Source organism: Pyrenophora tritici-repentis, chromosome 1, assembly GCF_003171515.1.
Source record: "Pyrenophora tritici-repentis strain M4 chromosome 1, whole genome shotgun sequence".
NCBI lineage: Eukaryota > Fungi > Ascomycota > Dothideomycetes > Pleosporales > Pleosporaceae > Pyrenophora > Pyrenophora tritici-repentis.
This window is the reverse complement of record NC_089390.1, coordinates 5,814,955-5,839,951: the sequence shown is the minus strand read 5'-3', so window position 1 is coordinate 5,839,951 and position 24,997 is coordinate 5,814,955. Positions and strand designations below refer to the sequence as shown.

Here is a 24,997-nt window from a genome sequence, read left to right as displayed (position 1 = left end):
AGCAAGTGCGGCTCGAACATGTTCACCTGTGCATGCGTGCATCGACACAAAACGGATGAGGCGAAGAGTGTGAATATCATCGGGAATGAGGTGGTGCACTCGTGCACGAGTGCAGGGCTGGTGGTGGCTGGTGAAGGTAGGTCGGACAGCTCAGGCGACGCTTGCGATACAAGGTTGGTGGGGCAAGGGAGAGAGACATGACAATCCAGGTTTCCAAGGCCGCGGGCAAGGCAGGAAGGGCAAACGAATACGGTGGTGATGGCGCAAAGTGAATCTGTTGGTGGTGATGTGAGGCTTGGAGGGTGATGTGAAGGTTGCTGCCAACGTTTCGCCCTTGCATGTCATTGTCACGCCGGCAACGACGACGTATATGCCTGTCGGGCAGTGGAACGGTAACATGTCTATTTCGGCCCTACCAGGTGGTCGTCGCACGTCATGTATGGGACTTGATCTGCTCGTCTTTGGGCAGCTTCACCAGTCGATTGTCCTCCTCTGGCGGCCAAGCATCCGAATCTATTTTTACCATAACGGGGGCAGCACAGCCACGCAGCCGCCCGTCGCCCGCCGCCGAGGGAGCGGAGTTGAGCTTGACAAAGCGGTTGATGCTGATGGTCAAAGAGCTTGTTGTGCATCAAGGCTGGCGCCAGCAATCAAATGCCTTTGTGCACGGAGAAGAGCTTGGAGTGAACAAGCAGCCTTCTTTCAGGCGGCTTCCCTGATACGAGCGTGTGCACTTGGCGATGGCGATGAGTCGCTCGTGCTCAGGGCCGACTGGTCTCGAGCGGGACCGGGGTGGGATGATAGGCGGCGGCTCGCCTTGCACATCCACGTCGCATTCTTCAGCTATAGAGTCGCAGCGACTTTGTGGCAGGGGGCGCAGACAACAACGGCGCGCAGGGGCTTTGAAGTACAAAAAAGAAAGAAATATACAACCCACCGAGCGCGCGCACGCTGACATGTAAATCTCCCCCCCCCCCCCTTTGAAGCTTTTTTCCCTAGGTCGTCAATCTGATAATCACCAGCTGCCATCGCGTCGTGTGTTCTGGAACGCGGCCCAACCATCGCATCCTTCGATAGCGTCGGTTCAGCGACTGCGCCATTGCGGAATTAACCCAGACTAGCGCCGCGCGTCCCTTCCTCATTGGAGTGAGCCCCCTTGGCCTGTCGCCGCACGGTTTCAGAAAAGAAGGCAGAATACCGGCTCGGGGCGTCGTCTCCCTCTGACCCTCTCGACTCTATCACTTCGCTCGTTCAAAGACTGTTTCACCTTTCTTCTTTCCCCTCTGTCCGACTCGAACCCTCTTCCTACCCACTAACCCTAGAAACCCCCATACCTCGCTCGTTTGCTGCTCTTTTTCCGGCATTCGCCTTTGTTTCCCATCTTCGACTAGGCACGAGAAAGGTTGAACCTGCGGCCGTATAAACCGTTTAATCGTCTCACTATTGAATAAACCCACGACCCAGCCCCCTCGAGGAAGCGACACTTTTTTTCCTACAAGAATCACACACGTCATTCGCTACCTATCGAATCGCCACCCCGCGACACACGCCTACGGGCGAAAAAACCACCGCGACCATGCGTCCTCACACGACATATTCAGCCATGCTCGCTCCCTTTATATTATTGGCCTCGGGCCCCCTGGCCGTTCTGGCCGGCGATGTTCTCCAGACCAACGGCTTCAGCTCTTGCCTGAGCGGCCCCTCGGATATCACAGTAAACAGGCTCAACATCAAGTTCGACCGTTCGATCAAGAAAGTCACGTTTGATGTCTCCGGCACAAACGAGAAGGAGCAAAAGGTCATGGCCACGCTCACTGTAAACGCGTACGGCAGGGAGATTTACACAAAGACCTTCAACCCTTGCGAAGGAGAAAACAAGGTCGACCAGCTATGTCCAGGTATGTCTTGTATAGCTCGGCGCATATGTCCCCCAAGCTAAATAATCGCAGTTCCTTCTGGTACTTTTGGTGCACAGGGCGAGCAGACTATTCCCGATAGCATCATGTCGCAAATCCCCTCGATTGCCTTCAGCATACCCGACATCGACAGTCAGGCCAAGATGCAGCTGACGGCCATAGATGGAGGTGCCGATCTTGCTTGTATTACGTCACAGGTCAGCAACGGACAGTCGCTCTCCACCAGCGGTGTACACTATGTCGCTGCTGGAATTGCAGCTGGTGCTTTGATAGTCACGGGTATGGCTTCGTTCGCATCTGCAGGACACGCGGGTGCGGCCCAGTCGAGCCCCACCTTTGCCGACGTCATCTGTTGGTTCCAGTCAATGGCCCTGAACGGCATGATGAGCGCCGATGTTCCCATGGTTTACCGGAGTTTTTCCCAGAACTTCGCTTTCAGTCATGGCCTCATCTATTTGGAGGGTATGCAGACATCCATCGACAGCTTCCGCGCAGCCACTGGTGGCAACCTCACTCAAAGCAGTGTTCAGTTCCTCAAGAATGCTACCATTGTCCACGTCAACCAGAACATGACCACCACCACTAAGCGCAGTCTCGACTCTATGCTATGGATCCGCGACGAACTCAAGACCGACCTCGACGGCAATGGTACCACCGATAATTCTGGTGATAACAAAATAATGGTCTACGCGAAAGACATGCAGGGATACATCCAGGAGTACTCAATTCCTGACCGCAACGCTTTCATGACAGTTCTGCTCGTTTTCGCCATCATCATCGCTGCCGTCACCGTCGGAATTCTTTTGTTCAAGGTCATCCTTGAAACCTGGGCACTGTTTGGTAGCTTCCCGAAGCGCTTGACCAGTTTCCGTAAGCGTTACTGGTGGACTCTGGCAAAGACCATTACCAACTTGATTCTCCTACTTTACGGCATCTGGGTTCTCTACTGTGTCTACCAGTTCAAGAACGGAGACTCATGGGCTGTCAAAGCCCTCGCTGGTGTTACTTTGGCTGCCTTTACTGGAGTCATTGCCTTCTTCACCTGGAAGATCTGGAGCATTGCGAACAAGTTCAAGAAGATGGAGGGAAAGCCTGATATCCTCTACGACGACAAGGAAGTCTGGCGCAAGTACAGCATCTTCTACGAAAACTACAAGAAGAGCTACTGGTGGATCTTTGTACCGACCATCATCTTCACCTTTGCTCGCGGTTGCGTCATTGCAGGAGCTAACGGCCACGGTCTTGCCCAGGCCGCCGGTCAACTCATTGTCGAATCCCTCATGCTCATCATGCTTTTGTGGGCTCGTCCATACTCTCTCAAGTCTAGCACCTGGATTAACATCACCATCTCGGTCATTCGCGTGCTCTCGGTTGTCTGTATCTTGGTTTTTGTCGAAGAGCTAGGCATGAGTCAGACAACCAAGACCGTCACTGGTCTTGTCCTTGTCGTTGTGCAAGCTTCGCTGACCGGTATCTTGGGTATACTCATTGCTGTCAACGCAATCATCATCTGCTGCAAGGAGAACCCTCACCGCAAGAAGAGAAAGGAGGCTGGTAAGTCGACTATTCTATACGACTATGAAACATAGCTAACAACCTTTCCAGAAAAAGCCCGTGACCTCGACAACCTCACTCCTCTCGACGCACGCAACTCCCTCCTCATGGACCCTCAAGAGTACAAGAGTGCCTCCTTGCCTTCACCGTTTGGCCCTCGCACAGCCGGCTACGATCGAGTTCCTCTTGCCGAACAAAATACGGCATACAACGGTCCTGGTGGTCGCAACTTTGGCGATGATCAGGGCCACTTATTAGCCGATGCGTCCACCTTTGGTCGCTCGAACCCGCACGAGCGAAGCAGAAGCCGTGACAGCAGTCCAGGCCCATACCCAGCCGATGTAGAAGTCGGTTACCACCAACCACCGGGATACGTCTCCAACGCTCCATGGCAACCTGCGCCACAGGGCGGAAACAGATACTAGAGTGCAACTGACTCTCTCGTAATCTGAGCGAAAACATGAGCGATTTGGCCTCTTCGGCAACCAATATCTCCTTTTCTTTTGATTTGTCCTTGCTCCCTGCATTGCACAATGGTAATGGTTACTGACAAACAGAGCGGTCAAAATCCACCAGAAAGTCCTATCATCCATCTCTCTCTCTGTCTCTCTCATCTTGCATGCGGTGTGTCGCGCCGCCCGATTTACGAATCTTTCTTTGTGTCACATTCCATTAAAGAAGATCTGATACAAGCTCTTGTAATCTCATGCTGAGTTAGGAAAGGGTCAAAAGCCTGGGGCTTTGTTGCCCACATCCGCTCAAAAAACCCCACATTTGTATATTCTTGCATCCTTTTACAGGCGTAGTCGGTGACTGCGGACGGGGAATGAGGGATGGGAAAGTAGATAAATCAGATGCGATACCAAATACCCAATATATTTTAATTTGAAGCTTTTGTACAGTATCTGGTCATGTGTGATTGTGATTGATGACTATGCTTGCTTATTCTCTAATTGGGCCGATGAAGTTTGTTTAAGAAGCTGATGTCATACGTTTAACCTCTCAGCAAAAGCTGGGCGCGCCATGTTTATTTTTTTCGTTGAGTGAGCGAGACCGTGATGGCTGACTCGACAGCTACTTACCCCTTCCGGCTTGTCCGAGTTTTGTCGCTCGCACTCGCTTCTTGCTTCGCCCGTTTACGAGTCCAGATGTCGGTAACTTGGCCTCGCAGGTTCAGCTCCCCCACGCGTCGCATGTGCGTTGTCGTTGTCGCTATCTCCCTCCCCCGAGGTCGATACCGCAATTCTACAAATCCGTATCAGCGCCAGACTTTCCCGTTTCCCACTTTAAGTAAGTAATCTGCACTTCATCTCATCCGCATCGGCGCCATGACCCCGCCGCTCCGTCCACGTCGAACAATTGCCCTTCTTGAGATGTCGAGCGGAGGGGCCAGAGTCGATCTCCCGCAGCTTTGATTACCCTTTTTGCGGTTTGGCGGGTCAACCCCTGGGCCCTGGTACCGGCCGCGGTGAGGCTGACGATGGGCTTATGGTGGTGGCGCGGACCGGTCGGTTGGTCGGTCGGCTGGCTGGACCCGGGTGGGTTGGGTTGGGTTGGGTTGGGACTTGGGGCTTGTACCTGCGTCAGGGAAACGACTTGGGGATGTGGTGAGCCAACACGACGGCAAGATGGGGATGGGGATGGTGATGGGCAGCTCTTTTCTTGGGTGTGACTATTGGAAGATGATAACATCTTAATGCCAACACGACGAGGCTGCACACATGTGCCTAGTAGGCTGCATTCCCTCGCTGCGCCCGCCCGCGCGATAGCGGTAGAAACGGCAAAGCAAGAGCCGCGTTATCTTGCACTTTTCGATAGTGCCGAATTGCCCATGGTGCAGATGTAGCGTCTTTTTGCCCACGTTCAGGGCGGCTGCTAAACGAAGGGGGAGATATGAGAGGGTCTGATTTAGCTTTTTTTTTCCTTCTCAGCCTTTTCGCTTGTGTGGCACACTTTTAAATAGAGGTGGGTTGCTGCCGGGGATTCTTTTTTTGGTTGGGTTGGATTTACTACTACGGCTACCGCTAAGTACTGCTACCACCACAGGTTACGAGGGTATTCGGGAATTGAGGTTTTTGTGTTTTTGAGACGACCCTTTTTCCGGTATTGGGGGTTTCTCTATTCGAAATTATATCTAAATCGCGTCGTTGGTTAATCATACCCATATCGCCATCGCCATCGCTGGTACCGAGTACGCAAGCTTCCCTCATATCAGAACTCAAGACCGAAAACCACAACGGAAAATCAAACTTTCTCCAAACTTCCGGCCATCTACAAACCTCCCACAATAGCCAACCATGCGCAACACACTCCTCCTCTCCGCCACAACGGCTCTCCTAACCGCCACCACTACCACAACCGCGCAAGCAACAGCCACCACATCCTCCAAACGCGGCCTCTGCCACGTCCCGTCGTCAAAAAACCCCTCCGACGACAAAATCTGGACATCTGGCCCCTCGCCCCCAACCTGGTACTACAACTACGAAAAAGACCCCTCCCCAGCCTACGCAAACGACCCATCCATGCACTTCGTCCCCATGCTCTGGGGCGCCAGCGCCTCCGACAAAGGAACCCCCTTCCTGGACACCGTCAGAAAACTAATCAACTCCGGAATAAATATAACCCACGTCCTAGGCTTTAACGAGCCCGACGGCGGCCACAGCACCGGCGGCTCCAACCTCGGTGTCGCCGTCGCGGCCGCACGCTGGAAAGCCGAAATCGAGCCCTTGAAAGAACTCGGCGTTAAATTGGGGGCTCCCGCCGTCACAGGCGCGGAGTCCGGGTGGCAATGGCTAGAGAATTTCTTCAAGGAGTGTGGTGGAGGTTGTAACCCAGATTTCATCCCCGTCCATTGGTATGGCAACTTTGAGGGCATGATGAGTCATGTGGGCCAGGTGACGACCAAATGGCCCAATATGACTGTTTGGGTTACCGAGTATGGGTACCCGAATCAGGGCATGGAGGAGACTGTGAGTTTTTTTAATCGTAGTGTGCAGAGTTTTGATAGTTGGCCGTAAGTTTTCTTTCCTTTCTCTCTTCTCACTGAACGGCTGGATGTGGAAGCCTGGGGCTAACAGCGTGGATGTAGGAACGTTACGCATTACTCGTACTTTGGTGCGTTTCGCTCAGATGTTAGTAATGTGGGTAAGAATGCGGCCATGTTGACGCAGGATGGGAAACTAACGGATATTGGGTCGTGGTATTTGGGTGGTGCGGCTACTAATAATGTGCCAAAGGGGTCTGGTGCTTCTGCAGACGCGAGGGTCGGTTCTAGTGCGTATGCGCTTGTATTTGCTGTGGCTGTGTGGTTGTATGCTATTTAGGATGTCTGTGATAAGGGGTGTAAGAGAGAGATATGCAGTCAAATATTCGTTGTATATAATCAAGATGATGAGGGATGTATCTAGGGATATCTTTGCATTGCTGTGGCGTTATTGATCTAGTTTCCTGCTTTAATAGAGGTGGAATTCTAAGCACGATTAGATTTCATAGCAGATGATATGCATATGTTAAACAGAGACAATGTTGATTGCCTCTTTTCCACTCCAAGGCACGTCATTAGGCGAGTGCTTACCCACGAAGTGTTGCGTAACAGGTGAGACCACGCAGTGAGCATGTCGAAGCAGAGTGAATTAGTATATTGGTCAAGATACTTAACATTGCCAGAATAAGCCCAATTTTAACATCACAAAAGGACTAAAACAACAAAGAAAATAACCTTGGCAAATTCTCCAGCCTCTAAAGATGCCCAAACGGAATCTCTAGGCTCCCACTTCTGTCTACCATACACCATATATCCAATCTAACACCCCAACCTAGCGTTTCACAGGCGTCAATCTGACATTTAAGTCTGGCTTCTCCCACAGGAAGAACTGACGCTGCTTGTTGATCCAATGCTCAGACTTTACACTCTCGTCGAGCTCCATGTCGAAAGCAAAGAGGCACTTTGCAAGAATAACACGCATTTCGACATACGCCAGACTGGAACACTTGTCGTTAGCAACAGCAACCACGTGTATCAAAAGGCAATCCAAACTTACTTTTTACCCAGACAAACCGTCGGTCCCATACCAAACGGCTGCATAACCGATAACTTGTCATCCTTGTACTTGGGGTCGCCCAGCCAGCGCTCCGGCACGAATTTCTCTGGATCCTTGAAATTGCGCGTCGATAGGTTGGCCGCATGCTGTGGGATATGCACATTTGTACCGCCGGGAACATAGTAGCCTGAGACCTCTGCGCCGCTCGGGGGTGCGACACGAGGGATGCCAGTGGAAACAGGGGGATACATGCGAAAGCTCTCTTGGAAAACGGCAATGAGGTACTCGAGTTTGTTTACCGCATCCATAGTTATTTCCTCCGTCGACGAGAACGCCGTACGGATCTCGTGCACGATTTTCTCGTACTTGTCTGGGTTGATGAGGAGCATGTAGGTGGCGCCGGAGAGGATGGTGGCTGTTGTTTCGCTGCCTGCGCCGAGGAAGCCCATGGCGACGGTGTCGAGTTCGTTTCGTGTTAGACCTCTTTCCGTGCCTTCCTTCCTAATGACGCCTGCGAAAAAACTCGCTTCTACTCTCTTGTCGGTACCCTTTTCAACCTTTGCGATGCATTCATTGACCTTCTTTTGGGACTTGGCTAACAAGGCAAGACGCGTTCTAAGCGGCTTTTCCTGGTCTTCGAAAATGCTACGGAGCGTGTCGTACCACTTGAATATCGCCCACACCTTCTCGGTATACAGTTTGGGAAGATTGCTGACGCCGTTGTAGACGAATGGGACCCACTCGTGACCTTTGCCATCGCGGAGGCAGCCGAAAGGTTCACTGAAGATGAGGTCACCGATGATGTCGAAGGCGGTAAAGCCTATCGTGTCTTGGTTAGTACATGTAGTTGGTTTTGTGCTGAATTATCAGAGTATGCTTACTGTACCAGTCCACCATATCGACGGCCCCCTCAGTGCTGACCTCGCGTAGTCGCGACACGAGAAGGTCAGCATACTCAAGAATGAGAGATTCTTGTAAGCGGAGAGCCGATACACTAAAACCACTGGCAACATTGCGTCGCAGGCGCGCGTGCAATTCGCCGTTAGATGCGAAAATTGATGTCGTTCCATTGAGCGAGGCGGGACTGACTCTATTAGCAACGTCCATATCATATACAAAAATGACTTACGCCCAATTAGTATCCCTCATGAAAAGGCTACTGTCTTTAGACTTTCCCGTGCGGAAGCCCTGAACATCTTGCCATGCAGTCTCGCCCGAGATGAATGAAACTTGGCCTGGACTCATTCGTACAACCTCTCCATACTTGTCGTGTAGTGCCTTTAGCCACGGAATGATGGTGCCTTTTCGTATGACGAGGGCGTAAGGAATGGGACAGGCTCGTGCAAACAGTGGGCCGGGGATGTGCCTGAGGGGATGGAAGAAGAGGTTGTATATTACAATGTAAGTAGAATATGTGATGGCCTAAATCCTATCAGCCGTTTTCAATACAATTTCATGATGGACAGAATATATTTCAACACCCAGAGCGGGTTGTGAGAGAATTCACATCCAGTCAAAGAATAGACTTACAGCAGCAAGAGTCAGTCCAGATGCAAGGGCGAAACCCCTTAAGCTGAACAGCTCAGACCTGGTTAATTGTTCATGTAGTGAAGACATGATGGCGTGTTCTGATTGTAGACCATATTGGTCGGGGGACATTTGACGGTTTATACGTCTTTCACCCCCTACACACCATCACTGCTTTCGCCGCCAGCCAAGCTGCACCATTGTTCGCCTTGCGATTGAGCTTCAACAGGCAACAGCAATATGATTCGATAACGCCCGTCGGATGGTGGTTTCTAGGCACCGCTTGGGATTTCTGGGGTAGACTAACGTACATAGTGCTGTGATCGGCATATATGGTCTTGCTTCGCCTTCCAAGCGTCGTTGTCTCGGCGGAGATTCGTTCGACCATCCGCGCTCTTTGTGTCCTGTCTGCGGAGTTTTGACGTTGCGTTCATTTAGTGCATAACATGAATGCAGAAGCAGATGTCAAAACAAGCAACGTGTTTATGCTGGAGGACTCAGCAGCCCTAGCCCTAATTTACTATGTTATGATTCGTTGTGACATATGTCAGATCCACACACCTGACATTCTTTGTTGAGGAAGTATATTGGCGTCGGACATGTTGAGGCGACCCTCCGATGAAATAGAGGACATCCTCCTTTTGCGCTCCGAGTAAGTGGACGCTTAGGTAACTGCTGACGTAGCAGCTGACGTCAATACAGTTCCCGCTTGATGATCCGAAGCTTGCTTGTAGCCGGAAACACAATGTCGGGAGCCTAAAGCGACTAGTGAGGACCTGCTCGTTGACCGGTGGGAAATGCCTGTCCTAGGTGTTCTGGAAGCAGACTACCCTAGTCTAATTGCAACGCTCTGAACACACCCTGGCCATATACCCCCACGATGTAACAGCACTTGCGTGAGGTTGGTCTTACAGTAGACTATACTTGAACAAAAGAGGGTGACTAACGTGGGCATAACCCAAGCACATGGTATTGAGATCATACGTAAGTTTCTGATTACATGGATAGCCACATTTCAATGGAACTGTCTTCAGCACATGAACGTAAAATTCCGCACCGGCATCTATAAAAAGAAACGTCACCCAAGACGCTATAGAAAACCACATACCAGGACGAGCTCTCGCCGATAGGAACGTCTCGAAATTGTTTGTTGAGTGCAAGTAAGTGTCACACGAGGTTCTTGTGGGTCATGTGAACACCATCTCTTGATTCTCATAAGTGAAAGTGTGACTTGACCAGCCCCGCATGCGCCTAGGCCTGCATATATTGCCTATATCGTGTAATAGCACATGACGCTCCGACACTTCAGACACTCATCGCCGACTTGTTCGCAAAAGTCGAAAGCAGTCGCAGTTCGTTCGGTCCGAAACAAGGCTACCAGGCAACGTCCAAACGAGAAGGTATACCTGAAGGTCAAGGTTATTCCATCTCGTGTGTTTCGATCATCTGGTAGGTTTTCGAGTTGACGAGGGGCGCGATACGGGAGAACTGGATCAATCTATTAGCATATAATTTGCCATGCCCTTGTCGCGAACGCATACCCCTCTTGAGCGGCGTTCCACGTCTTCACAAATGCTCTTTGTGTTTTGTCTGTATAAGACTCTGTGCTCACTTCCTTCACTCCGACCTTTGCGCCATCTTTAGTGAAGACGACATTCTTCTTTTCCATCTTCTTCACGCCGCGCTCGGCGAGTTCGTTCGAGTAGAGGTAGATCTGCGACGGGCAATGATCAGCGGTTATTGCGCAAATGTGGGCAGGGTCATCCTACCTGGTAGCCTACCCATCCAATACCTCCAACGACTGCGAAGAGGATGATGAGCGGAATGAGGTTTAATGCGCCCATGGTGGTGGTGACGTGATGAGGCTGATGGTGGGCTGACGACTGAGGAGTGTGGCGGGGTAATCTGAGCAAGCGCGATACCAATGTATAGTCAAGTGACGTCTGGAGAATATGTATGGAAGATGGTGACGACTTCCTTCTTGCACAGCCGCAATTTGGCAAAGGGATAAGGAGATATGCAGTTCGCCGGGACGTCTAGATGCGCCTCCCTCGATTGCGCGGCTCGTGTAATGAAACCCCGAAAGCTTGGCGCGGAAACGGGCCGCTGCGGGTCGACATTGCCTGATGCATTGTTTTGATATACGAAGGCATCAACTCTGTCATGTATGTGAAGCGCAGCAACATGTCGCCATCTTCACAGGCCCCGGCCAGAAACATCGGTGCCAAGGAACGTCGTGTCTCCACTATACCCACCCGTTCCAATACGTGGTCATGCAACCACTTGCTCAATGCGGATGACTCAATGCAACGGCACCTTCGCTCTTTCAACTTCAGTCCGCCATGGAATAGATCCGTTTCAACAGGGCCTGTTGTGTTTATTGCTTAAACGAAAGAAATACATTCATGATACTCCCGTTTCAACCATATTCATACAACACCAGCCCTCAATAGTAGCCTTGCGTTATGGGAACATTGGCCCACATGTGAGCACGTGTCTCCTTGCCAGTACTAGAACCTGTGCACTACTCAATCCAAACTTTGTGCCAATGACTGAGAGTCGGCCAAAGAGCCAGTCACGTTGCTCTTGCGGTATCATATCTGCATTGGCTGCGACGTATAGTGGCCAGACTAACGAGTACCCCCCAAAGGCCTCAGCGGCTGCGCAAGATTTAGCTCTTGAACGACGTAAAGAATAGAAATGACTGATACTTACCATTCTTCTCCTGTCCCATCTCCTTGGCGGCCGTCTGCAGCTCATAGCTCAAATGAAAAGGCACACATGCGCAGATCTCGTCTACCATCTTCTGGATCACATAGACGCTCTTATTCCGCGCTCTATCTCCATCTCGATAGTTAGGGCCCGAGTTAAGCCACTCCACACATGCCATGATGACCCTTGTACAGAATATTCGACATACGCGGTAGTCATTCATGATGCTCGCCAATGGCACATCATGATACACGTGTTGCTCCCCTGGCCATTTTGCTGCCAATGAAAGTTCCTCGGATGGAATCAACTCGCTAACGATGCCGATTATGCGAGGCCTCCATTCCGGCGGTAATGTACGGTACCATTCTTCAAGGTTGCTGTCCACCAGTTGCGCAAAGTCGAGGATTTGTTTGGCTTCTGATTCGTAGGCTGGGTCGTAAGGCATGTTGGTAAGGGTATTTGCGCGAGCACGTAGGCTGGGCAGGTCAATGCAAATTAGGGTTAGTCGATTTGCTGCATTTTCGTCGTGGATATCACCCTGGCCTATCCAGCCAGCTTTGCTGGGAAAGGAGTCGACCGGTTTTGAACGTTGAACACAGCTTGTGATCTGTTTCGAGTTAGATGTTGGACACTTGAATGAAAGGATAGTGCTTACCATCATGGTTCGTACTGCACGGAATATAGCATGAGACATTGGATCCTTGAATTGCTCCATTCCTCTTAGTTTGGTTAGTGCAACAGCACCATCAACATGGTTACCCCAGGCTGCGATTGTGTCATCGGTGCTCATAATTGTCTGAAGTGGTTAGCACCAAGACCGGTAATAGGTTCTAGAGGAAAGAAAACAATTTGGAAACGCGGTCAGACACAGCGATAGACTTACTTCGTATAATGAGAACATGAGGATAGCAAGTACGGTCTCGTTGCTTTTCGCTTTTGCGGGGTGTTTCAAGTCCTCGTTTAATTTCTTGATGGCTTTGCCATACGTAGAGACAGCTTCACGAAGGAGCTCATGTCTTCCGGGATATTGTCCGCACGCTGCCAATGCAACAGCGGTGGTGGCAAGATGTAGAACTGAATTTGGACGGGCACGGTTGTAAAGTGGCACTAGGTATTCGAGAAATCCTCTCGTACTTTCGGCCTGTTGCGGAAGGGCGGTAAAGTTTTTGAAAAAGAAAGGCACTGCCTCACATTCCGGAGCGAGTGATATCGTGGGCGGCACTTGGGCTGTTTGGAGATTCCAGACGAAAGTTTCAAAGTCGAAAGGATGGTCAAAAGGCACTTGTTGCGCCCTGTAGTTGTTCAAAGGCAGTACCTGTTGTGACTGGCTTGCATGTGATGACGATGTTGCGGTCTGAAAGGCAAGCTCTCCTACAGAGCCTTTTTCTTCTGAAACCACCTCAAAGGTTGAAGATGGAGATCTGACATGATCAGCTGATGTCCTCATTTCACGCAAAGCCACAAGCGATCGCATACCAGCCACAGGTTCATGCATAGATAGTGGCAAAGGTAAGCGATGGAGCTCCTTGGCGCAGATAGATAGCTAGCAGCGGGAGCGGGACGGAACGAGGGTTCCAGGATAACACATACGGATGTGGAGAAGGATGCGAGCTTGACGCTCCAGCACTGCTACCTGGCGAAGTCGTCCCAGAACACTTCCTCACCTTCTTGAGCATCGCCTTGTTCTCATCCCGAAAAACCAGATCAAAATCGTCTGGATAGCCTGGACAGGATCGCGACGATTTCTTGCAGTTTCCACATGTTGGCCGTTTCTCGTCGCACTGGCATAATTAGCGGGGGGCCCAAACTACTACTCCCAAAGTAACCGTATTGGCGTACGTGCGGGTAATCCAGCACCACTAGTCGAGAGGAAGTAGCAATTGTCGCGAGAAGCCAGAACTTACCTTGATTCGGCGGCTTTTGCACATGCCGCAGCCCCGGCTGGGCTTACCTGTGTAGACCATGGTGATATAAAGGCAACACAAGGGATGGCGAAAAGAAGACTAAGGCTGTTCTCAACACTCAGGCACCAAGATCAACAAATGCCTGGCTCCCAGCACCGATCTCTGGCTATAAACAAGTTGCGAGCAAAAAGTGGTTTCTCCTGATGGACTTCTGGAAGACTCCGCCTCTAAAGCCTACGACTACCATCAGGCCTACGTTGACATTAATTCGCGACGACAAGCCCCAGCTGGCCAACCTTCGATAAGCTTCCAGATGGGCCGGAAGAGTAACTCTCCTGTGGCCGAGTAACGCAGGGATAAGCTCGATTGATTGATGTTGGGGTCGTGGTTACGGTTAGGGGAGCGCGCTCGGCACGGAGCGGAGTCAGGACAGGGAAGGCAGACGCGATCGCACCACCAAGCATACAGAAAGCACGTCTCGACTGGCATAGGGAAACGTGTAAAGACGATGCAGCCAGCGAGGACTTTCCATCTTGGGTTCGGACGATGGGCATATTGGCAGTCCGAATCGGCAGTCCTTGTGCGCCGAGCGGCATCACCGGATCCTCATGGGTAGGTAGTCGGTAATTTTCTCGCAAACTCTACCTATTTGGGTTTAGTGCTGTGTCAACCATCGTGGCGCAGCTGTCATGACACCCGTGGCTGTTTCTCGTATTACCAGCCACGCGGCACCACTCCATACACATCCATCTCCGCGGTATCATGAGGTGTTGTAAACCGCTCGAGTACTGACGCAGCTACCTGTATTGTAGCTTTTCAGGGCTACAGGCTCCGCTGGGTTTGTGTCGGGCTGCACGTCATCATCTGTCGTCTTTACACGTACCGTTTCGACCACATCAAACCTTGAAGAAGATGATGACACGCGAAGGACTCATCGCTAACTTGAAGTCGCCAAACGAGGTTGGTCCTGATTGGAAAAGTACTAAGGGCGACCGGCGTATTAGCATGCTTGGGCACGGTCAGACCGGCGAGAAGAGCGGGAACGCATTGGCGCGGAGAACACGAAATGTATATGGTACCGGCATATAAAACATTGAATATGGCTCCGCGGTATCTCGGATTTCGGGAAAACGGCGTACTCTTTGTTCTAGACGAAGCCAATGAGTAACAAACACAGCCCTAACCGTACTCAAGGCCGACAGGTGGTACGACAACACACGATACTAAGCCGCAACCTTCATACCGGTATCTACACATGCTTCTAGTCTCTCGTGCCTACCTTATAGGATGTCTTCACTCAGCGTATACCACACCTGCGCCTGCACATGCTTGTCCTTCGCGCCTACTCTTAGCATGTCTTGGCTCAGCTCACACTAGACCTCTCCTACCTAATAAAACCGCACCTTTTCGTCACCTTCATTCTCCTCTCTTAATTCCCAGCCTCACTACCTTACCTACATCACAAACCTCGCCTCGCTTGCACTACACATGATATTGTTTATACCCTCTCTACCTAGCTACTATGGTCAAATCCTGGTTGGCGAGAGCAAACAACGACCCATCTCAGACTTGAATCAACCAATTTATTACACGCACACCACGACTTTCAGTCCAACGTTCATTTAGAGAAATCGACACAGTCATTGCTCAGCCTCCTACAACTGCCACTGAACCTACCGAACCTCCTGCTATCGAAGTACAAGTGCTAGGATCAGCAGCCACTCTGATTTACATCGACGACAAAAAGGGTGCCCACCACAATAGAAGTCATATAGGATCGGCAACCATGCCGATACATATTGATGATGATGAGGATGCCCGCCCTCTTAAGCGCTCACGTCAGGGATTGCATATCAGACCTATACCAGCAGCTGCAAGGAGAACACGAGCGTCTACGCCTATACGCCAGTTACGCTAGCTACGCCAGTTGTGCCAGCTACACCAGCTACGCCTCCAATCCACGTTGTACATTCCTCTACAAACCCCGTCGCAACTTAAAGTCACAAATGCCGAAGTTGGACGAACAACTCTTCCACGGGCAGCCAAAAAAACAATATCCTACAGTGAGGTATTGGCTAGTAGCAAGCACACCAGCAGGTCGACCATCATAATCACTGACAACCAACGCGCCCGCACCACTCTTTCAGTCGTGAAGAGCAGCAAAAAGAACTCTAATACTACATACAAGCTTACGCTCGATACCAACGATACCGACGACGGGTTAGGCGACGATACCAACAACAGATCAGGCGACAATACTGATGACGGGTCAGGCGACAATTTTGAGGCGGATTCGAACGACGACCAGAACCACACACAGACGGGAATGAATATAACGATCCTAGCGAAAGCGACATAAGCGAAAACGGGAGAAGAACATTAATACATAGCACTGCTTCTTTTAGAGGAGAATAAAGAAGGCCGCAACGTTAAGTCCAGTGCACTCATATATAATTCGCAAATGGTGTTTTAATGAGCTTTTATGAAGAACGGAGAAGAACATGATGTGTATTCACTGGATTCTTTTAGAGAAAGATAAGGAAAGCCAGGCCCAGCGCAGTCATGTGCAGGTCCCAGATGGTTTTATGAAGTTTTCAGGAAGAAGAAGAGAGAATAACATGTGAAAACACGTATGGTGTCTTTTAGAGAAAAATAAGGAAGGCCGGAACGCTAGGCCCAACGCGCTCATGTAGAGCTCCCATATTGTTTTCATTAAGTTTTCAGAAAAACAAAGGGACAAGAGGATCCCAAGAATGTGTGTACCGTTTTTTTTAGAAGAGCAAAGAAAAGCTAGGTACGCCGGGACCAGGACACTTATATAAAGGTCCCATGTGCTTTTCAGTACGTTTTCAGGAAGAAGCAGATAGAACTCCATTATATCGGAGCTGTCTTTTTAGGAAAGATAGTAAAGACCAGATATACTACGCCCAGCGGATGCATCCACAATTCCCATAGAGATTTCAGTAGCTTTTCCAGAGAAGAGGGGAGAACACCGTGTCAAAGTAAGCAAGGCGGATTTATAAAAATAGGAAAGGCCGGAACCCCAGACCCGACGCAAACATGAGGATTTCTGGGTGTGGTTTCTCATAGCTTCCTAGAGAAGAAGGGAAAATCTATGCCAGTAATCTCTTCACTATTTTTCCAAGAAAAGATTTAAAGGGCAGAAACGCCAGGCAACAGCCACATAAAGCACATCTGCTAGGAGTTTCTTAGAATACTCTCCTTAGACAGAGAAGAAAGGATTTAGAAAAAAGAAGGTACCACTCCCAGAGTTTCAAGGAGGCACACAGCCTGGAACCCTACAAAAGCGGACCGACGCGGTTTTAAGATATTATCCCAGAACAACAGGGAAAGATTTCAGTATTTTTGAAGCTGGAGAGTCGGACTCCACACATCGTCTCTCTTGTTACTCGTGTTGGTTTTCAAGAAAAGCGCGAGAGGCGGGAGACATTCATATAGTCAAGGTTTTATTTTTGAGTTTTCAAGGAATACAGGAAACATAGTAGTAGTGTTTGTCTGTTTTGTTGTATTCGCAGCCAACCATATGCATAGACATTTGTTTCTTTTCAAATTCGAGAAGTCGCAGAGAAGACATGGAGCGGAGCCTCTGTATTTTTGTTTTGATAAATAAGTGAAAAAGGCGGAGAAGAGGAAAGCATATAGCTGTGGTAATATTATTTTGATCCGCCTATAAAAAGGTATTCATATCAATTTGTTTCTTACGCATTTCTGGTGTTCTTAGAGAAAATGGGGAAAGAGAATGGTCGAAGAAGAAAGAACATGTCGAACAGCCGACTGTCTTTTAAGATTTATCAAGAAAAAGCGGAATACATCAGAACAAATTTGGTCATGTTTTAGAGTTTCAGGTTTGAGTTTTGGAAGATATGGGAAGTAGGAAAGAAGAAGATGAGGAGGTAAAGAGGTGTTCATATGGACAACTGGAGCACAGATCATGTGATGAGCGCCGGACATGATGGGCATCTCAAAGGTTTTAATTCGGCTTCTGGGTAAGCCGATGTGCAAGCTACAGCACACATACATACATGAGATTGCGAGTTTTGAACATGATGTATTCGTCAATGCATGTTACGGCAAAGCTATGCCTTGGGGTCTCCGTTAGACTTGATGGCTTCAGCCTCCATTTCAAACCGCTTTTGGAGTTCACCAAAAACCCTGGCGTCTTGCTCGCTAGCAGTACGAGACCAAGCGGACGCATCCCCTCCGTCATCTCGAGCCTGCCATTCCGGACCCAGCATCTCACCGAGGCTGATCCATTGATTGCGATTAGTCTTCCGGCGCAAGCGTGGATGCCACGTCTGGCCATATGCCATGTGCGTACGAAAGATTTGAGGCTCCCTCAAGAGTGGCTTACCCCATATCCTGTTGATCTCGCGGACATAGCGGGCGTACGACAGAGTGTTGACCTGTTCCATGATCCTGTTTTCTTTTTTGAGTGATCGACCGTGACCAAACAAAATTATCATCTGGGCCTGCAAGGCTTTGAGCACAGTGTGGTGATGTACAAAGACACCAAGATCACGTAGCTGAACTACTGTACGCAGGCCGATGGTCCATTCGAGACGGTTAAGAATACCACGTTGGAGCAGGCGGCGTCGGTAGTGTTTCTTCGCTAATGGGGAGCCAAGCATGTGTTGTTCCAACTGAGCATTAGGGAGCATCCCCATTCGGAAGCCCCAAACAATGAGTGCTTGTATAAGAGGAGGTGGACATAATTGACGAATGGGATGACGTTTGTTCTCGCGTTGGTTAACCATGGCTGGGAAGTGGAAGTAATGGTAACGTTCGGGATACGCAGTACGTAGCTTCGCTGTCGCCGGCTCCAAAAATGGTGACCGTGGCAACGCTGTGAATTGGAGTGTTCCTCTCGGTGCGTACCAGCAAAGAAGCCAAAGCAAGAGCCTGCGGAGCTCTCTAAACCTCCCAAGCATGCCAAATCGGCGTATGATCTCGCGCCATTGGGGTGGACCAATAGGAGCTATACCACTCTCTAGTATCGTCATAAAGACACGTGCAACAAACCGTAAATCGTCAAATTTGCGCATGACGGGTCTGTTTCCTCTCTGTCGCTGGGCTAGCAAGCCTTTTATTGCCTTGAGTGACTCCGGTAGTAACATGACGCCCCGGATACGCATGCCATCGATCACTTCCATGACGTGGTGCGGTCCGGTGCGTTCGATGTTGACTTGTAGGAGAAGATTCCAGGATTCTTGGCTAGAGTCGTTGTGGAAGAGAGTCAGAATGGCAAGGGTACGTTGGGCTTGCAACTGATCGCCTTGCTCGAGGTAGTATTCAAGCAGCTTTCGCTGTATGCCCGTATCGCCAAAAACATCTGGATGCTGATCGCTCTCTATCATACTGCGCGCCAGGTGCCATTTCTGCTCCATTGCAAACTTCTCTAAAGCCAAGGAGAAGACGCAGCCTTGCAGGGCGATGCCCGCTGCCCGTAATTCCTCGAACCTCCTTGGAAGCTCCTCTATTGGTTGTGTTTGCGCCGCCATGGTAAGCACAGCTTGTGGTCCAATCTCATTCACGCCAACCATGATCAGCCCTTGTATAACGGAAGCGGGTGTAAAGGTCCTCGTTGCGAACATGCGGGCGACGAACGAGTCTTCGAATCGAATCGGGGCTGTATCGGGGCCTGCCAAGCGTCGTAACAGGTCTTGATTATATCTGATTGTTTCGCGCTTGTGCATCTTGGTCATCTTCTCCTCGGAGCGTACTTCATGTGGAGCTATCTTGACATCTGCAAACAGCCGAATGACTGGGTGTGACGCAACGGACTCTGATGGTTTGTCACTAAGCAGAATACATATTGTATGCCATTGCCGTGCCACATTGATACCTCCTTTCTCAATCAGCGCTGGCACCACCTCGTCATAGACGTCCCTCTCGTCGCTCTGTCCGTATATCTCGAGGAACACTTCGTACGTGGCAGGCTTCCATGTCGACCGCCCTAAACGGGCCAAACTTCGCAATGGTAATTTCTGGAGTTTAAGGTTTCTGACCAGTGCATAATGATGTTTCAACGCCTGCCTGGGTCTCTGTGGCAGCCAGTAGGCCATGACCAATTCATACAGGCGAGGATAGATTTTGCCTGTCTCTCGAAACAACTCTTCTGCATATTCTATCAATTTAGGTACAATCAGATGATACTTGGCAAATGTTCCCCATAGTACCTCGGCGTCGGCCGTCTCTTCAGTGGGCAGATGGTATCCTCGATGACGGATGGTTCGCCAGACATTGCGCACACCCTGGCCCTTATAGAGTCTCTCCTCGTATGCCAAAGTAGCGGCGAGTTGTGCAGGGTCGTCTTCTCGTTTTGCTACACGTATAACATCATTTTGGAAAATGTCAACCGTCGGCTTGGCGGTATCGTTCGCATCGTCATTGAGCAGTGCCTCGCGCACTCGGTTTCGGATCGCGATTTCTTTGGCTGCATCTTTCAAGCGCTTCCATTGTGGCTTTGACGTGGATTTGGACCGATCTGTCGGATTGTTTGAATAATTGCGGCGGGCTGTATACGAATGGCAGCAAATCGTTGCTGCAGAACATGCGGCGGGGAGTTCTGAGCCATTGACAAGGGAGCGCAGGAGTCGCAAGGCAGCCGGACTGGCGAGGAGCCTGTCAACGGCCAGTGTCATGAACGAGACAGGAAGAGAGGGTGATATCAGTCCATTGGCGCAAGCAACTTTCTCTTACTCTTCGTCAGTTTTCCTTGGGAATTTCGGAAGTTGCTGCTCTCGAAAGAGTTAAGCGTCTTGGCACTCGACTTCCAATGTTCCGCTGATGCATCATTCGACCTCGCGACTCAAAGACAACGTCAACCCCACGAAACTACCAATTGCCCCCGCAAGCCGCGAATTACAAATCTCCACTCTTCACAATGGCAGGGTACGTCTTCGAGAGGACTATGGCAGCGACGATACGCCGCTGGCAGCTTGCGGCAGCCGTCTTAGCACACCCCACGGAGCTCGACACTGACAATCTCCAGCTGGGTTATGCGCGAGAACCGCGTTCCTTACTGGCAACGCGAACACCAGAAGCACGACGGACTGAGGACCTGGGAGAAGGTGCGTTACCAATACATAAGAGAGGGGAAGCGCGGTGCACATTATATGTGGATGAAGAGGGAGCACCAGCGCTTGGTTGATATGGACAGTGTCCTAGAGAGTTGGAGATTTGGAGCAATATACGCTGACAGGAAGATTTATAGGCCCGCGGAAAGTGGATGATCCCCGGTTACAAGGTCCTCCTGTTCGGCAGCCTCAGCGCCAGCATGTACATGATGGGTCGTCTCGTCCTCGTAAGTGCGACCTTCCAAGGACCGCAGGACTACCTCTGACAAATTCGGCAGGGACACAAGACCTGGTTTGGCAAAAACTAGATTGCGCGCCACGAACAAGATATCCGGTGAGAGAGGATTGGATGATCATCAATGTCAATACACAAGCAATCAACAAGCCTTCATACACTACACCGTCTCTTCCAAAAATTGAACATAGCACCAGCCATGAAAGTGAATTGGTGATATTATGAAACCGTCTCTTTGTCTCAAAACTTAGCCTAGCGCAAGTCCGCCTGTTCAACTAGAGTGTACTTGTGAAGGCAAGTGTTTTTGCTCTCGCAGTTCCTTTCTGGTGTCCGGCCCACCTCCCCTCCCAAGCGTCAAAGCAACCTCACAAGAAGTGCAACGACCATGTCTGGTCCAATAAAATGTGTTTGCTCAGTGCTCATGTCTCAGACCCTGAAAACAAGGCAACAGCCCCAAGACAAGCTACTCACAATTCTCACCTCACCCCGAGACAATACAATGTTTGACACACTCGAAAGTGAGAGAGACATCACGTCACTCACACGACTAACAATCACACCCTACAAACCCCATTGGTATAAGAGCAATCCCCACTGCTCGTGTATAACCGCCCTTCTCACAATCACTATACCACATCATCGACATAGCTACCTCAGCCACATCCACCTAAAGCACACCCAAGTGCTACTCCAGGACAGCGAACATCGCCTACAACACTTTAACAACACATCCACCACCATCTCCAACAACCTCCACAGACGCCAACATGTGCTACATGATCCAAACAACCTGTCTCTCCTTCTCTCCTTCTTCAAAAGGAGCAAAAGACACCTGCGACCACATCATGCACATCCGGTATACGCGCTGCAGTCACGCCGAAATACATGGTATGGGTCCAAGCCAGTGTCCTCACCGCATGGAAAAGAGGACGGCTTGTAGCAGTGTCGCGTGTGTGCTGTGTCAGGAAGGGCGGCGCGGCAGTTTGAGTGTTGGACCGAGGGGTGTGGAGGCGTAGAGGGGAGGGATGAGGACAGAAATGGGAGTGAGAAGGAAGGGGAAGGAGGTGCAGTGAGGGGAGGCAGTCTCATAGCCTACTGTCATGTTGGATGTATCAGGAACGATGGAAAGGAAAGTTTGGAGATGTATAGCGATAGCTATCACTTCGCAACTGTCTTCCACATAGCACTGTTGAGACACAACTCTCTATCTTTGATGCGGTGTTACCGAGAGTACGACTTTGGACCACATGACATACCTCAGCATCATTCACAGACCAGACAAGAATAAGTTAAGAATAAAGAATACCATTAAACACCCTACCCTACAGAACCCAAGACAGCAGACGGGGTATAAAGAGAAAGTCGTGTGTACATGCCAGCCAGGGGATTGAGCGAGTGAGCGAGTAAAGTAACATATACCATAATAACCATTCCATTCATCTTGTCTTGTCGTTCATCAAAGAATAAATTCCCCTCCACTTTCACATCCTCTTCACATCCTCTCTTTCCTCCCCTCCCCTACAAGTATGATACCCAGAGTAAAACTATAGATATATATATTCTCACCATCCATTCCACGCATCATGTCTTGACAGAGTTTTCTTTCTTGCCACATTAAGTCGTATCAAACACCCGTCGTATCCAAAAAGGGGGGTAGTAGGCGGACCAAACACAGTTACAATACTACAGAGTAATGTGTAGGCTGCCGCCAAACAAGTCTGTAAAGAAGAATACTTACATGTAATTATGGGGGGTGCTGCGTTGTGTTGTGTATCATGAAACAGGAAGAATACAGCGACAGTGTCTACTGTGTGTTTTCCTGCTGAGCGGACGGCGGTGCCTGGCCGAAGAGACCGCCGAACCAGCTGCCGCGGTTGGCTGCCTTGCGAGCCTTCATGGCTTCTTCCTCGTTCTGCACTAGGCGCAATGGGCGCATGCCCTTGCCGGTCATGACACCGGTGCTGGTATCGCTACGGGTCAGCTGGCGAGGCGGGCTGGGTGTGTCAACGTGGCTAGCAGACGAAGACTCAGTCCTAGCGTCAACCTCCTTGTCCTCTGGGATGGGACCTGCGCCAGAAGGTACTCTTGACACAGGGTTGGTGGGCCCATTGGCGCTGTTGACGGGAAGGCCAAAGAAGGAGTTGCGTGGCGAAACGAGACCCGGGGAGGAGGCCGGGTTGGGAGTACCTGTCGGGGAAGGACGGTACATGTTGTTGACAACGCTTGCAGCGTTGGGCACCTCGGAGGTGGAGCGACGGTGATGGTTACCGCTAGGGTGACGCCCGGAAGTTGAGCGGGTAAGAGGGATGCTTGGCGCAGTCGAAGGATCTTCGTGAGCGCTCGGCTGCGGTGGGCTTGCCATGGGTGGTGGGCCCATGGCGCTGAGAGGACGCGGCTTGCGATTCCCACCCATGGCGACGGACTTGGCGCGCTGCAGGAAACCCTGTGGCTGCTCGCTGTCCTGGGGAGGTGGTGGCAACTCTTTGTTCTTATCGGGAGCACCATGCTCGCTCTCGATGTCGTTGCCAAGCACGGATTCAAAGCCCTGATGTGTGAGCAGACGGCCGATGATCTTGTTGATGTAGAGGGTGAGGGCTTGGTTCTGAGCCTTCATGCTGTTCAGTTCAGCCTCGAGCTTGCGCACGACTTCAGCGTCGCCCTCCTCGGCGGACTGAAGCTCGTCAGCAAGGCTCGTGGACGGGCCGTTACGAGATGGTAAACGGTCTTCGGCATTAGCAGTGTCGCGCAGAAATTCGCCACGGCTCAAGTCGCCGTTGAGCGTCTTCTCGCCCAACAAAAGCTGGAAGCTCTCGTTGTCCTCCATCAGTCGCGCATTGGTCATACGTGTCTCGAGTAGCTGCTTCTCTAGCTCGCGCATGCGCCCGCCACCCGCATTCTCGACTTCTAGTACCTTGACCTGGTATTCAGCAAGCTCTAGGCGCAGGTCTTCGATGATCTTGTCCTTTTGGTGGATAAGCTTGGAGTTGTTGCGTGAATTGCTGCGCTGCACGGAATTGGGTGGTGCGAACGAGGCAACATTCTCGAGGTTCTGCGACGAGTTGCTGCGGGAGGGGTTGTTGCGAAAGCTTGCTGTGACTGGGTCAGTACATCTGGGTCAAAACATGGCCGCCACATGCGGTACGTCAACTTACATGATCGCTTCAACTGATGTTCGTCTTCAGGCTCGCCGTTGGGCATGTGCTTCGAGGCCATTGTTTCCTTGAGCCGCTGAATGGTGCCCTGCATATCCTCCTCGCGTGACTGGATCTCTTCCTTTTCCTTCATGGCTTGCGCGCGCTCGGCTTCGTAAATGCCTTCGAGCTCGCGGTGTTGGCGTGTTAGCTCCTTCTTTTCGTTCTCCAAGGCCTCGACCTTCTCTTCCTCCTCGTGTGCACGTTCCTCTAATTTGGCTTGTTCGGTCAGCGCGTCGTCTAGCCGAGCATTCAGAACCTCGACCTGCTTCTGGCGCTCCTCAGCTGCGGCTTCTGCCTTTTGCAGTCGTTCCTTGAGTTCTTGAAGCAGTGCAGATTGTTCTTCTCGGGCGTCTTCATCGACAGCATCAGCCGGTGATGCGTTACTCAGGTTGGAGGCGGTGGCGGGCTTCTTGACAGCCGCGCGCGCTGACACTGGTGCGCCATTAGTACCGCCGCGAACTGAGCGTGTTCGTGCCACGCCTGTGGCTCCTGATGAGGTCGGCGTCGAGGAGCGGGCAGGTGTGCGGCTCGAAGCTGCTGGGGAAGCTGCAGCAGTTCGGGCGTTGACTTCGCGACGAGGTGTACCCGCAGGTGGCTTATTTGCTGTTGCGGTCGACATGATTGTGTTTTCAGGTCTCTGTAGGGCGAGGAAACGAGTCCCAAAGAGTCGGTGTTGTCCACGTCGCTGCTTACACCAACTGTCCAATTATAGAGCGATCAGCGGTAATGTGATGATCTCTGTGGCTGTGCGGCTGACTGACGTTTGACAGCAGATTGCAATGTATTCGGAAATTTGTAACGTCTATGAGTGAGACAGG

The 24,997-nt window shown here is 50.8% G+C and overlaps 8 protein-coding genes across 8 annotated transcripts; 3 read left to right on the top strand and 5 right to left on the bottom strand.

Moving 5' to 3' along the window:
• Positions 1 to 1,576: 1,576 nt before the first annotated feature.
• PtrM4_022960 (TRP domain containing protein) lies at positions 1,577 to 3,895 on the top strand (the record flags this gene model as incomplete). The annotated part of the gene is made up of 3 exons (XM_001932082.2): positions 1,577 to 1,898; positions 1,950 to 3,470; positions 3,522 to 3,895. The coding sequence occupies 3 exons, from the start codon at positions 1,577 to 1,579 to the stop codon at positions 3,893 to 3,895; spliced, it is 2,217 nt and encodes a 738-aa protein (XP_001932117.2).
• Positions 3,896 to 5,767: 1,872 nt separating this feature from the next.
• PtrM4_022950 (glycoside hydrolase family 128 protein) lies at positions 5,768 to 6,793 on the top strand (the record flags this gene model as incomplete). Its single annotated transcript, XM_001932081.2, has 2 exons — positions 5,768 to 6,483; positions 6,559 to 6,793. The coding sequence occupies 2 exons, from the start codon at positions 5,768 to 5,770 to the stop codon at positions 6,791 to 6,793; spliced, it is 951 nt and encodes a 316-aa protein (XP_001932116.2).
• A 492-nt stretch (positions 6,794 to 7,285) lies between these two features.
• PtrM4_022940 (CypX, Cytochrome P450) lies at positions 7,286 to 9,127 on the bottom strand (the record flags this gene model as incomplete). The annotated part of the gene is made up of 5 exons (XM_001932080.2): positions 7,286 to 7,451; positions 7,511 to 8,330; positions 8,392 to 8,594; positions 8,640 to 8,932; positions 9,041 to 9,127. The coding sequence occupies 5 exons, from the start codon at positions 9,125 to 9,127 to the stop codon at positions 7,286 to 7,288; spliced, it is 1,569 nt and encodes a 522-aa protein (XP_001932115.1).
• A 1,352-nt stretch (positions 9,128 to 10,479) lies between these two features.
• PtrM4_022930 (uncharacterized protein) lies at positions 10,480 to 10,881 on the bottom strand (the record flags this gene model as incomplete). The annotated part of the gene is made up of 3 exons (XM_066103547.1): positions 10,480 to 10,525; positions 10,579 to 10,751; positions 10,807 to 10,881. The coding sequence occupies 3 exons, from the start codon at positions 10,879 to 10,881 to the stop codon at positions 10,480 to 10,482; spliced, it is 294 nt and encodes a 97-aa protein (XP_065965749.1).
• A 619-nt stretch (positions 10,882 to 11,500) lies between these two features.
• On the bottom strand, positions 11,501 to 13,713 carry PtrM4_022920 (C6 finger domain protein; the record flags this gene model as incomplete). Its single annotated transcript, XM_001932078.2, has 6 exons — positions 11,501 to 11,697; positions 11,753 to 12,356; positions 12,405 to 12,545; positions 12,633 to 13,170; positions 13,340 to 13,530; positions 13,654 to 13,713. 6 exons carry the CDS (start codon positions 13,711 to 13,713, stop codon positions 11,501 to 11,503), a joined length of 1,731 nt encoding a protein of 576 aa, XP_001932113.1.
• A 4,037-nt stretch (positions 13,714 to 17,750) lies between these two features.
• PtrM4_022910 (uncharacterized protein) lies at positions 17,751 to 20,315 on the bottom strand (the record flags this gene model as incomplete). The annotated part of the gene is made up of 1 exon (XM_001932076.2): positions 17,751 to 20,315. The coding sequence occupies one exon, from the start codon at positions 20,313 to 20,315 to the stop codon at positions 17,751 to 17,753; it is 2,565 nt and encodes an 854-aa protein (XP_001932111.1).
• A 242-nt stretch (positions 20,316 to 20,557) lies between these two features.
• PtrM4_022900 (uncharacterized protein) lies at positions 20,558 to 21,058 on the top strand (the record flags this gene model as incomplete). The annotated part of the gene is made up of 4 exons (XM_001932075.2): positions 20,558 to 20,565; positions 20,666 to 20,744; positions 20,888 to 20,977; positions 21,029 to 21,058. The coding sequence occupies 4 exons, from the start codon at positions 20,558 to 20,560 to the stop codon at positions 21,056 to 21,058; spliced, it is 207 nt and encodes a 68-aa protein (XP_001932110.1).
• Positions 21,059 to 22,789: 1,731 nt separating this feature from the next.
• On the bottom strand, positions 22,790 to 24,798 carry PtrM4_022890 (ERM multi-domain protein; the record flags this gene model as incomplete). Its single annotated transcript, XM_001932074.1, has 2 exons — positions 22,790 to 24,075; positions 24,138 to 24,798. The coding sequence occupies 2 exons, from the start codon at positions 24,796 to 24,798 to the stop codon at positions 22,790 to 22,792; spliced, it is 1,947 nt and encodes a 648-aa protein (XP_001932109.1).
• Positions 24,799 to 24,997: the final 199 nt, after the last annotated feature.